At 40.2% G+C, this 13,681-nt stretch overlaps 1 protein-coding gene across 21 annotated transcripts in view; it reads left to right on the top strand.

Annotated features, from left to right (window-relative positions):
- KMT2C (lysine methyltransferase 2C) overlaps positions 1 to 13,681 on the top strand; it is a 254,958-nt gene that overhangs the window by 197,900 nt on the left and 43,377 nt on the right. For 17 of the 21 annotated variants that reach the window (XM_024991270.2, XM_024991266.2, XM_024991279.2 and 14 more), the window contains 9 exons: positions 3,290 to 3,394; positions 3,715 to 3,762; positions 4,754 to 4,891; positions 5,065 to 5,097; positions 5,198 to 5,347; positions 10,150 to 10,282; positions 10,506 to 10,720; positions 12,316 to 12,389; positions 13,464 to 13,646. In XM_024991270.2, coding sequence (XP_024847038.1) covers positions 3,290 to 3,394; positions 3,715 to 3,762; positions 4,754 to 4,891; positions 5,065 to 5,097; positions 5,198 to 5,347; positions 10,150 to 10,282; positions 10,506 to 10,720; positions 12,316 to 12,389; positions 13,464 to 13,646 — 1,079 coding nt within the window. The remainder of the gene's footprint in view (positions 1 to 3,289; positions 3,395 to 3,714; positions 3,763 to 4,753; positions 4,892 to 5,064; positions 5,098 to 5,197; positions 5,348 to 10,149; positions 10,283 to 10,505; positions 10,721 to 12,315; positions 12,390 to 13,463; positions 13,647 to 13,681) is intronic. The other 4 variants (XM_024991282.2, XM_024991273.2, XM_024991274.2 and 1 more) reach the window with 3 other exon arrangements.

The following is a 13,681-nucleotide window of genomic DNA, read 5'->3' as shown; positions in this document are numbered from 1 at the left end:
TTCAGAATTAATTATATAGCCCCAAGAAATTCCAAAGAAGAAAAAAAGAATAAATACTGTAGTTGGAAGCTGTCTGATCCATTGTGTTAATATACCGTGGAATATATTGCCTTGGGAGAAGGAAATGGCTACCCACTCCAGTATTCTTGCCTGGAGAATCCCAGGGACAGAGGAGTTTGGTGGGCTGCCGTCTGTGGGGTTGCACAGAGTCGGACATGACTGAAGCGACTTGGCAGCAGCAGCAGCAGCAACCTATTGGCTTAGGTAGTTTCTCACTGCTGACAGTTTAGGCCATCGACCTTTGTTGGTGGAGGGAGGCCATCTGGAGCATTGTGGGATATTCAGCAGCATCTCTAGCCTCACAATGTTGTGATAATAAAAAACGTCTCCGGATATTGCCAGATGTCCCTTGCAAACCTGTCCTCTATTGAGACTCTAGACACAGGGGATACAGGGACTGCTCAGAATCAGAGAAAAATACAAGAACTTAATGTGTATAAAGTAATATTAACATCAGCAGGGCTCTCCAGAGTTTAGCTGGCTTGGTGTCACAAAGTTTTTCTTCCACTTCTGTATTTTTGTTTTACTTTCAATTGTGCAGTCCATGGGGTCGCAAAGGGTCAGACACGATACAGCGACTAAACAATGAGCAACAAATTAAATATTCTTCTGACAGGCTCCCTTTTTGTCGTTGAATTGCAGTTGTCACTCATTTAATTTTATAAACTCAATTTTGAAAATAATCTTAAAGCAGCATCCCCTGAAAGATGACTTTGGATAATGTTGAATTACATTTTCATTAACTTGGCATCATCCTGGATTGAAATACAGGTTACTATTAATCTTTTAACTTCTTGAAATAATTAGAAGCAGTCTTGCCCCCTGTTATTTGAAAGCACACGTTCAGCATGAGACTAAAGGCCATACTCTTTGTTTAATGTTAACATGTCATTTTACTGTTACTTTAGTTCAATTGTTTTGAGTATTTTCCTGCTCTCACCCATGTCAGTATGTTGTTAAAATAATGTATAGTGAAAGACTTGCAGGTGTTTCAAAGGATGTCTTACTATTTGAAGGATGCCTTGTAAAAATCTGCCCAGCCGTTTAAAGGCTTTCATAGAAGTAAATTGCCATTGAGTTTTTACAAGAAAGCGAACTGGGGTTGGGCAGGAGATACTGTGACAGGAAAGACATTGATATATACCATTTTTCATTCCGGTTTCCTTTATTTGAAGTCATTTTCCCCAAAAAATTGATGAAGAGAGAATGGTTTAGTGACTAAGCCAAAATATAGAGGACTAGAATAACACACATGTCAAAATCTGTACAGTTGAACCACTCTTTTGCCTTTATGATGGGGAATTGAAAACTAATAGCTTTCTTTTTCAAAAAAAGTTATTCAATATTTTCCATTATGTCAGTTTTAATAATTTGTTAATAAGATATGAAATATCATCGGGTAGAGGAGAACTTTTAAAACACAGTCTTTTAAAAAACACTGACTGTTACTTGTTTAATAGAATTCCATTGGTTTAAGTGTCTTTGTTTGTGTTTTATTTATGCTTTGTGACTTGTGGGATCTTAGTTCCCTGACTGGGGATTGAGCCCACGACCCCTGCAGTGGAAGTGTGGGGTCTCAACTGCTGGACTGCGAGGGGAAACCCTCCACTGATTTAAAATCAAATAAATGTTACCCTGAAACAGTTACCCCATTTTTTTGTTTTTTCTTTCAAGGATACTGTTGTCTAGAGAATATAGTATTGAAATAATTTTATTTCTTAAAAACTTTACAAATATTTGGGCATACAAAATATACTTTGGATTTCAGTTTGAAAAATTGTATTTTTATGTACGTGTGCATTCTGTCTGATATGTTTAAAGGGACAAGACTATGTTTTATAGAAATACTTGGTCTAGAGTCTGGAGTATTTTATGTCATCTTCTTTTTTTTTCTTAAGTAAAAACAGTCAAAAACGGATTCAAAAATTCTGATATTCCTTAAGTGACTAATAAAGTCACTAAAGGTAGCCTAAATATTCTCCTACTTGATTAGGCTAGAAACCCTGTCGCTCTCCCTGGCTCTTGATTGTCTCACGTTCCACATCTCACACACCCACAAGTTTGTCTCTGCCTTCAGATGCCATCCCACACCAGCGGCTGCCTACCTCAGCCTCCGTCCGCTGTGTGCAGGCGGGCACCACCTCTCACCGGGACCACGGCCGCTCCTGCTCCCCGGTCCAGCTCGTCTCCCAACACGCCTTACCCTCCTCCACCCTGGTCCATTCTGCACCTGGCAGCCAGTGTGTTCCCTTTAAGACATCAGTCAAAAAAAAAAAAAAAAAGACATCAGTCACACCCTCTTCTAGCAACCTTCCAGCAGATTCCCGTTTTACAGATGCCCCTGGAACAACAGGGGTTTGAACTGCGAGGGTCCACTTAGATGCGGGGTTTTTTCTCATATGTACAGCAGTCCTGGGGTCTCTGGCGGGCTGAATCTGCAGATGTGGAAATGAGGCTAGAGGGGCGAGTGTAGGTCAGATGTGGGCTTTTGAGTACGTGGAGGATTGGTGGCCCCTGCCATGTTGTTGTTAATCCTTTTCCCCTCATTGTTTATTTTTATAGCACTTACACTGGTTTCATTTTGTTCACTCTCCGCTGCCTCTGAAAGAGGAAGCTCTGGCGCGTCTGCACTGTGTGTTCGTCCCTTCTCTCTCCTAGTGGCTGGACCAGTGCCTGTTAGCTTGCTGCATAGACATAATTCTGTGGATGCTCAGGTTCCTTCTTGAGTAAATGAGTGAATTAATGAGTGTTAAGAGTAAAGCTGGAAGTAGGCATTTTACTCGATGGTATTTGCTTTATACTTTACAAGGAACTTTAAGCAGTAGGTTTGTCTTTAATATTTACCTTCTATTGTGTTTTCTAGATGTCATTTTTAGAGGTGCCTTTTTCTAAATGGTTTTCTTTTTTTTTTTTTTTATTTTTTTTGCTTTGTTACAGCATTCTATTTCACTTTTACTGCCTGTGGGTTTTTATTTTAAGATTTATTTCATTGTTAATATACAGTAACAAAAACAAATGTCTTAATTTTTAATGTTTTCTTATTCAAATGTTGGAGTGCCTTTTCTATGAAAAATTCCTTACTTTAGAAATAATAATCTTTTTATGATTCTGGCACTTACCTCAGTATCTACTATATTCTCAATATTTGGTAAATGGTTGAATGAATGAGTTTTAGAATTTAATGTCTAGGAAAATGGTGACACTTTGAAAATATACTTACTATACTTAGGTGCTGCTGATGACCCCTTAGCTGACATTTCTGAAGTCTTAAACACAGATGATGACATTCTTGGAATAATTTCAGATGACCTTGCTAAATCAGTTGATCATTCAGGTACATTTGCCCAGTGTCTATTTTATGATGTGAGTTGAGAGGTGTGTGTGTGTGTGTGTGTGTGTGAAACAGGCGTAGTCATTGAAATGGAAAAAGTTTTTTCTTTCTTTGGCATCGTCAAACTCATCATTTTATTTGATCTGCCTTGACTTTCCTGCTTTAAGAGGGGAAATAGCACATTCGTAATTTCTGTTGTCTTTTTAATTGCATCAGAGCTAAGACTTTTTGCCTTATGTACCTCGTTTCTTCTTTTGTGTGAGCCGACCCCCGCTTCCCGCTCCTGTGGTAATCATCCATTGTATTTGGTTTGGGTCTTGTAGGTCTTGATTTATGCACTTTCCAGGTTGAGAGCTCACCTTGTGCATTTGGTAAGAATCAGCGGTGGGTGGTGGCTGACTAGAAGTAGTTTGTCTTATTTTTTTAGTAGTGATTTCAGCCGAAACAGCCTGTGGGTGCATGTGTACTTGTTACAGTGCTCCTTTGTCACTAATCCAGCTTTGTTCTCTCTGTGTGTGCACTAAGGCATGGTACACTTGTACTGTGCTCTGGGTGACTTTCTCTGTAGTGTTCTTTCTTTTTCTTTTTTTTTAATGAATGGTTTTATTCTTGTTAGAAAGTAATCTGTACTATTACGCAAACATTATATTGATAGTTCCTAGGATAAGCTCAAATAAGAGATGAATTTTCACTTGTTGATAGTAATATTGAGGAAGTGTGATAAAATAGACAATAAACCACTTTTAAATGTTACTCTTGCTTAAAAACCAATTTTTGTAAGATACAGCATGTTAACATAATCTGTATCTTGTTTTTGACTACAGAATATTTCAGAAATAAGATCTGTAGTTGGAATTGTTCACCAGAGGATGATTTTTACTAAGCATTAAGAGTTTTGAGCTTTCCATTAGTTAGCGTGAAACTGGATTGTTTTACAACCTGCATATGATAGTTGACCCAGTTGCATTTGAAACCACAGTTTTCTAAGTTTGAGTTAAAAGTATATTGAACATTATATATTGACTCTTCTTAGAGACCCCTAACTTAATAATATGGTGCTTTTTTGTGTGTAGAAATTAGCAATTTAGAACTAGAAGTGTTCTCTTGTTTCTGAGGAAATGTACTTCCCTTGATTAAACCATAACTTTTTAAGCAGAACCTAAGTTTACAAATGCATTGTGCCTAATTTTTACTTATTGACCCCCTGAATTGGTTTTAAAATCTAGATTAATTCAGAATTACAGGCTTTCCATTGCTTTGTTTTAATCCTGTTGTTGTGTGTTAATGCAGGTAAATTGTGTTAATGCATTTTGTGTGAGTGTTCAGAATCCACTTTCTAATATACATACCTTGCTCCTCTAGCTGGAATAGACGTTGGTTCGGGTGCTGATGACCCTTCGTCTCTGCCTCAACCAAGTGTGGGTCATAGTTCACGGCCTCTAAGTGAAGAGCAGCTCGATGGCATCCTCAGCCCTGAACTTGACAAGATGGTCACAGACGGTAAAGCATTTGCCCTCCATCTGAGCTTTCTAAAGACGCGCAGAAATGTAATAGGATCTTCAAAGATGTGTGCATGCCACTTAACTTCTATTCTGATCGTTCTGTGACAAATACTATATTGCATCCAGATATTGACAAGGCAGTTTTTAATATTTCCATCTCTTTTATCCTAGGAGCAATTCTCAGCAAGTTGTATAAAATTCCAGGTATTTGTGTTCTGATTCTCTTGTTGATGGAAATAGCACTCCCTGCACTCTGGCTCTCGTAGTCTCTTAACCGTGCTGCCATTGTCCTTGTGTCTCCTAGAGCTTGGGGGCAAGGACGTGGAGGACTTGTTTACCGCGGTGCTCAGTCCTGCGGCTGCGCCGCCGCCCCCCATACCGCAGCCGCCACCGCCCCCTGCGCCCCAGCTGCTGCCCGTGCACGGCCAGGGTACGTCGCCTCTAGACAAGTGTCGTAAGTACGGCCCTGCCGCGTGTGCCCCCTCGCGTTGCCCCTCGGCCACCACGCACGCAGACATGACAAGAGAGGGTCCTCTTTTGCAGTGACGGGGTAGGACCAGCCTCTGAGTTCCTCTCAGTCACACCCCCGCCTCCCTGCCTTTCCCTGGAACGCGGCGGCTCATTCTGTGGTCAGAATTCTTTTGCCCACTTCACTGGCAGTGCCCCTGTTAACGGTGCCCGCCTCCTTCCCTGCCCCCAGTCCTTGGTCCCGCGTCACCTTTCCTCAGTCGTTCCCGCAGAAATGTTCCGAGAACTGCTCGGCCCTCACCGGCTGCCTTGGACTCATCCATGTGGTCTGAGCCTCAGTCACTCCCTCTGTGGCCAGCAAGTCTCCACTCCCACACTCCCCCCGGGCTTTCCATTCATAGCATGTGGTGCAAATATAAACGCCCCTTTGGGGCATTACGGATCTCCCTGTAGACGGTGAGCTCCTTGAAGGCTAGAGTCACAGCTGCCCTCGCTGTATACCTGCCACAGAACATGGCCTCAGTAAATTCCGCAGAGTAAATCGGTGCCCTTTCTACCACTGTCGGCCGAAATGCCTACTTCTGTGGAAATTGCCTGTTTTGTTTAACACACTTTCTTCTACCTGTTTGTAACTAGCTGCAGAACAAATTTCAGGCTTTCCTTTCTCCCTCTTTCTGAAGAGCTGAAATCTGATAGGCTAGGATCAGAATTTTGTGGGCATAGGTAAGGAGATACTGCTTCAGACCGTGTTCTTGATAGTATTGGGTCCTCTCTCTCTCCTGTTGTCGCTGCCTTGTGACTCTGAACTGAATGATCTATGATGATGCTTCTATGAGCTCATACGCTGTGTAAGTGCTAAGAAGTGCAGATGATTTAATGTTACCTTGGCCACCAATTTTGTGTGTACACGAACATTTCTATAATGCACATAATTGAAATGTTTTAGTTTCTACCAGTTTAGTCCTAAACATCAGTTTACCATGATGTTTGCTAGATCAAATGTGATTTACATTTGGATGAAACAGATTCATAAGCACTTCTTGACATAATTGTTCCCATACACTTTCTTAATGATTAAAAACTGTTCCATGTTTCTCTTCACAGCACATAAAAATAAAAGCAACTGTCTCCAAGTTTTTTGAAACTAGAAGTATGTAAAAAATCAAATCAGTTAAAGATGTATTCCTTTATAAAAAGGTTTTATGATCATTGTTTAAATCATTTCAATGTGCAGTCTCATGTTTAATAAGATACTGAGGATTAGGAAGGTTGATGTTTACTTGGAGTGGAGGTGGGTTTTGGCTAGGTGCTTACGTGTAACTCAGAGATGACTAAGGCTGACTAGCCACCAGAGTTTATAATTGTAGTATTGTAGACTTTTAGGTAGACAACTAATTTCTGTTATTGTTGATGTGGTTCAGTCACTCAATTCGTGTCTCTTTGCAACCCAGACTTCCTTGCAATCCAGACTTCCTTCCTTGTAGCATGCCGGACTTCCTTGTCCTTCACTATCTCCTAGAGTTTGCTCAAACTCATGTCCATTACAGTGAGCATAATTCAAGCAGAGCTATAAGAGTCTCTGAGATTTCAGTATTTGTGTTTGAAAGAATAATAACTTAAGGATAAAATAGCATCAGATCACATGCAGGGAGACATGTGCCTATTTAGGAATGGCAGCTCTGCTGCTCCCAGAGCAAAGGAGGAGAGGTAAAAGGGACAGTGTTTAAGGAGGCCAAATTAGAAAGTACGACATTGGGACTAGATTTTGTCTGGACAGCTAGGCGTTGGCAGTTGGCCTTTTTTCCTCCAGCCTTTGGAGACCTCACATCAGTGAAATGATCTGATGAGTCACATGTTTTGGCAAAGTAACTCTGGTGTTAATATTGGAAGTGGATTTGGGATGGGAAGAGTTGTATATTAATGAGTTTATTTCAGTTGGGACTGAATGAAAAATTGGGTTCCATGTGAATATATCTGCAGTAGTAACTGAAAGGAGGAATTGGATTTGATAGACAGCAATGTTAGCATAAGTAGGATTGTGCTACCAATTGGGTGTACGATGTGAGGTGAGAGGAAAGAGACTGGACTGGACTGTATATATGTCAGGCTGGCCCAGAAGATAATCAGTCATGCCGTAAACTTGAAACATGGAGCGAAGAAGAGAGACTGTGTGTGTGTTGTAGAGGAGAGAGGTGGAGATGTAATGAGCTTAGTTTTAGGCCGTTTTTACTCTGTTAGAAATGAGCATATACATTGTTCTGACGTAAAGGCATTTGCGTTGTTCGGAGCTGTAGATAAAGGCTTAGGACTTGTCTGTGTAGTGATCAGAAGGGTGAGATTTCTTAAAAGGATATACTTCAGTAGAATGTAGAATCTTGAACTCTTTTTAAGTGAATGTAATAAATCATATGCTTCACAGCTGGTTCATATTTATATACAATTGCATGCTCCTTTTCTTTCCCTCTTTTGAGGGTTGGATGAAAGTGAAAACAGGTGGAGACCCTGAGTGCGAGGTAGGGTCTTAGCGGTGATGCTCGTGACACAGTCTGTAAGGCCAAGTAGAGTAAAAGGTGGTGTGCTGTTTCATTGGGTCAGACAAGGCTGTTGTGATCCTTAGCGGAGCAGCCTGGTAGGAGCAGAGAGGGCAGAGCGTGGTGTGCTGGCAGTTACACAGGTCAGAAAGCGAAGAAGGGAAATTTCAGGAAGACTGAGAGAGTACTTGAAATCACTTTAAGTGGAGGTTACATGAAGTAATTTTTCAATCAGTTCTTATCCACGCTTTGAAAAAGATACTAGTATGACCAGGTAATGGTAAACTTGAGAGGTGTGGGGTAGCCGGTGGAGACCACGTCCTAATTAAAATCATAATAAAGGAAAAATGCTTTGCATTTATTTATGTGTACAGCAACAACAGGCTGTTTAATTTCTCTGGGTCTTTTTTCTTTTTTGCATAAATGGAGCTACACATGATAACCCATTCCACGGAGTTGGTGTGAGGACCAGCGAGTTAATTAACGCGTGTAAAGCCTTTTAGTACAGGGCCAAGCTAAATAGGTAATAGCTGCTGTTGTTACATAACCTTCCAGTACGGTTGTGTTGCGGGCACAGTCGTCAGTGCTGGTAGAGTGCCACAGGACTGCTCACATTCTCAGGGCCAGGAAGGGAGCTCTGGTTTAGCCTAATTACATGAAAGACACTTGATATTTTTCAGTGAAATACATTGCTTAGTGGAACCTCCTTTTCTCTTAAGATGAAAATAGAGGTAGCATTCTACTTGGAATGAATGCAGAAATCTTGCTCCTTAATCTAATCCTTGGAGTGAATTTAGGTGTCCTCAGACACTTGGCTGTTGTGGAGTCGCGAACCAGTGGGCCCAGCCCTGCCGTTCTGCAGGAGGGGCCCTAACCTGATGTCGGGTTATTTCCAGGACCAGTGCCCTTGAGACAGAGCCTGAAAATCTGTGGACATTCAGCCCCAGCGTCCTCAGACAGGAACTTGAGATGTAATGGAGGATCTGGTTTAGCTGACCGGACATTCTGTGGTGCAGAGCGTGTTGTGGGCAAGGCACTTCTGGTTATTTTTCTTTCCAACCATTTGGCAAATGATCAGGTTAGGAGTGCTCTGTCACTGTGCCAGGGGTGCCAAGTAGTAGCGAACCTCATGACTGATTTTTATTTGCACAACTAACTGGTGATGCAGGTGTGGATCTCCAGTGTTGTTCTGAGTGTTAAAATTATCAGTAGAGGCCATGTATTTATTACTTGAAAGTGTGTCTCTAAGTTGGAGGGGTTTTTTTCCCCCTCTTCCAGTTTTATTGAGAGATAATTGGCATACAGCTCTCCATAGTTTCAAGTATATAGCATAACAGTTTACCTTACATCATGAAATGATTACCAGTGTAAACTTATGGAAGGGATTTTTGAAGATACACCCCAAAAAGGTGTTTTTTGTGTGTGCCCTTTTTTTTTTTTGGCTGGAAAATTGCTTGGCTAAGGACAGTTGACTGACTACCAAATAGTTTAGGAGAACAGACGATCACAATAAGGGTTGGAGTTCTGTGTTTGTGCAGAGTTTGGGGAAACACAGGGTGGTCTCATTATGGTTTACCTCATGTCTCTGAGGGAAAGACGTGAAGGTGATGGAATGTGAGTTAAAGCGGACTTGGTGCCTGCAACTCCAAGTAGTGCAAATTCCATATTTTTAACAGTGATCATCTAGTTTATAATGGTAGGTGCAATACTGCGTGTTCCCAACTATTTTAGAGAAAAAGTGCCAATTTAAGAATAATAGGTGGGGTTTTTATTTGTATATGAATATCTGTTCATAAATTTTGAGTGAAGAAGAAGATTTGATAAAACCTAGCTATCATTTCTTGAGATTGATTTTTTTTCTTAGAGCTCATATGTGCTGCATACTTACTGCATGGGAGGCACTGTGCTAAAAACTGCACATACAGTATGCCGGTTACATACATTACAGAATACCTTCGTTTTATTAAAGTGGTGATTGATTCTGCTTCTTACAAGTAGCAGAATGAAGATTCAAGCCTAGGGCATCAGACTCCAAGACACATGCTACTCCCGTCATACCATGATGAAGTAAACAGAATTATAGAGAAATACAGAGAAATATTTCAGAATTTTATAGCCAAAAGTCGCTCTTTAAGCAATATTTTACAGTATAATATTGGGGGGAAATTCTATTTTTGAGTAGTATTACAGATTTTTATTTAGAAATATTTCTGTTACTTTTAAATTATTTTTGAGTAATATGCTTTCTTCTTTGAAGATGTCTTTTCACGGATGCCACTCATGAACGGCCTCATTGGACCCAGTCCTCACCTCCCACACAATTCTTTACCTCCCGGAAGTGGACTGGGAACTTTCTCTGCTGTAGCGCAATCCCCCTATGCTGATGCCAGGTATTTAAAAGCCTTGACTTTATATGGAAACATGAATCATTTCTGTTATATAGGTGTTTATCAGTCTGACTTACTGTGACCAGTGTTAGTGTCTTAAAATCATGGTGATCTTTGCTAAAACCCATCAAACATTGTAGGTATGGGTTTAATGAAAGTGTACTTGACCATAGTACTTAGAAAGCTATTCTGTGTTTATGAAGTAAAGTTGTTTATCATTTGGCAGGGATAAAAATCCAGCGTTTAATCCAATGGCTGGTGATCCTCCCAACTCATGGACATCATCGGCTCCCCCTGTGGAGGGAGAGAATGACACGATGTCAAACGCCCAGAGGAGCACTCTCAAGTGGGAGAAAGAGGAGGCCCTGGGTGGGATGGCAACAGTAGCTCCAGTCCTCTACACGAACATCAATTTCCCCAACCTGAAGGGAGAGTACCCGGGTAAGCCATGGGTGTGTCACTGCTTTCCGTTCGACTGGCTTTCCCACACGTGTGCTGAGAGGCTCTGGGTTTTTGCTTCCCTACACGAGAGGGCCCAGTATCATCATCAGTTCTGACCTAGCGTGACTCTGTGCAACGTGAAGATTCCCTAGGTACCTAGAGGCATCTTGCATTTTCTTCGTGCTAAGCCCTGTACCCATTTGCTGTTTGCTCAGAGTTAATTTCAGTTAATGAAATGGTTCTGGCTCTGAGCAGTCTTCTTAAATACGTGGAAGTCTGTACTGTGTTACATGCATAGTTGTAAAAAAAAATTCCTAGAACAGAAACTTACTACCTATTCAGAAGTATTAAGGTAGGCTAAATTAGACCCAGTTCTAAGTATTATTCACATGGAAACTAACTTATTATTTCCCCCCAACTGTCCAACCTGTTTGAAAAAAGCAGATGGTGGGGTATTACCATTTTTTGAACATTCTTATTAACTGGAGGATGAAACATTTGGATTAACGAAATGTCACTGACAGAATATTTGTAAGCAAATGCTGATTTATTATCTTGAGTTAATGTTGCAAGACAAATCAGGATTTGAAAAGGACGTTTAAGCTTTGTCTTGAAATAGTTTCCCAGCTGTCAACATAACGGCACTTTTAAATTACTGGAAGGGCACCTAGAAGTGGATGTTCTTACGGACGATCCCTGTCTTTTATGTGCTTTTTTGGTTTGGACGCCTTGTAGTACTTTATTCATCGTGTATAGAAATAAATGCTACTGAATCTAACAGAAATCAGTGGTTTAATGCTGATAAATCAATGGTTTAATGTTAAGGCAACATACACATTCTTCAAGTTATTTTTTTTTAATCACACTTCTTTTTGCTGCTTAGAAAGTTCTGTTAAGTCACTTAAAACGTCAGTGTAAATTGTCCTTAGATTGACGGTATAGGTTTTCTTTTTTAAAGATAATTTTCTTTAATAGATGTACCATGCGATTCTAGAACTCAGGAAATATCATGTTACGCCTGTTGGCCTCTCAGCTGATTGCCTTTGTCACTGGGTTTGTTGAAGCTCTCTCTCTAAATATGGACAGGACCGTTTGTACATGTGCTGCTGACTGTTGATTGCACCCAAACTTCAGTTTCGGTCCTGTCCCGACACAGGTTGAAATCACTGCTTTGTCCGTCTGTGTGTGAGCAGTACTGATGCTTATTTTTAGTACTGGTTACTTTCTCTGGGTCAGCGTGATAGACTGGTCTCACGTATAGATGTTTTCCAAACTTTGAGCTTTGTTCTGGTAGCATCTTACGTAGTTGAGGGAATTTATTACATTTGGCTTAACTTTATCTTGGCTGCTTAACTTTGATGTAAAAACTTCGGCTCTGCAGGTGAGATTGTTCGTGAGGCAGCATTGCCTTCAGAGTTACGTTTGGCTTATTGTGTACCAGGAACTCAGTAGTGTACAGAGAACTAAATATAGGAGTATTCACTTAAGAAAACATGGACAAGACAGATTTAACCATTTGTCGTTTACCAACCGTTTTATAAGACACGTCGTTATTGTGGCTCTGTAAGTGTGTATGCTGTGTGCTTTTGTTGCAGACTGGACGACTAGAGTGAAGCAAATTGCCAAGTTGTGGAGAAAAGCAAGCTCACAGGAGAGAGCACCATACGTGGTATTTACAAAGCTGCTGTGTGTTATATCCTTAAATACAATACCTGAACCTTACGCTCATTGTCTTAGTTTAATAAAAAAAATTTTCCATTGCAGAAGAAACCTATGTTTTTGAATACTTGTACAACTAATAACCAGCTTTGTTTTATAGTGATTTCCTCACTCATGATGTCTTAATATAGAGGGTGACATTTTCAGAAGCTGGTGAACAGAACCAGCATGTTGAAGATTGGTCACTTATTCTGAGAGCATGGTTAATTCATTTCATTTTTAAATTGTTTTATCTCTTCAAAAAGTACTAAATTTTGCAACTGCATTAATGTGCCTTAGTTATTTCCACAGTAAGCCCTTTTTATATCAAGTTTAGTAGAGAATCTTTGTGTATCTTAAAAGAGACATATCTGGACACTTTGAAGGAGTTTTTGAAATATGGACTTTGCAGGAGTTATCAGGGTGTTTTATAAGATTCATCATTCAGATGGTGAATTATTTTCTCCCAAAGCGCCAAGTTAAGATTGTCAGCTGGATCCAAATCTTTGCTTTCATTTTAAAGCATTTTAAATCTGCATTATTGTTGTGAAAAACACGCAGCTACTTTGTGCTCTGGGCTTCAGCAGACGTATTGCCAGTGATGCTGACTGCTTGGAGAAAGCAAACCATTGCTGTTTTGGGGGGATGTGTTGATTCTTTGTTTTGTTTTCCCTTGACTGGCAGGGGTAATGGCAGGGTATTTTTAATGTTTCTCAGTGGTGGGTTTTTTATTTATTTTTGAAAGTTAAGCTTCAAATTCCTGATTCTGGATTTGGAGAATTGATTTGGTATTCTTTTCTGTAAATGGAGAGGCGTGTTAATCTTTGTATTTTTGAGGAGTTTGTTACCAGAATTAGAATGGAAACATGCCTTATAAAAGGGGGAGTTGGGGTAGCTTCTGATATGTAAAAGGCTGTAAGTTCTCAAGGATAATATTTCAACTATTTAACCTGACATTTTCTTGCTTTGGTATGATAAAGTTTGTCATAGTTTTTCTAATTTTAACATATACTGGGAGATAATCATCTTCTCCTTTTTTTCAAAGCAAAAAGCCAGAGATAACAGAGCTGCTTTACGCATTAATAAAGTACAGATGTCAAATGATTCCATGAAAAGGCAGCAACAGCAAGACAGCATTGATCCCAGCTCTCGCATCGATTCGGATCTTTTTAAAGATCCACTAAAGCAAAGAGAATCGGAACATGAACAGGAATGGAAGTTCAGACAGGTGTGTGTCTTTTGGGTTTATTTTTAAGAATTAAC

This window comes from Bos taurus, chromosome 4, assembly GCF_002263795.3.
Source record: "Bos taurus isolate L1 Dominette 01449 registration number 42190680 breed Hereford chromosome 4, ARS-UCD2.0, whole genome shotgun sequence".
NCBI lineage: Eukaryota > Metazoa > Chordata > Mammalia > Artiodactyla > Bovidae > Bos > Bos taurus.
The sequence above is the reverse complement of the archived record's forward strand: the minus strand, read 5'-3'. Positions and strand labels throughout refer to the sequence as shown.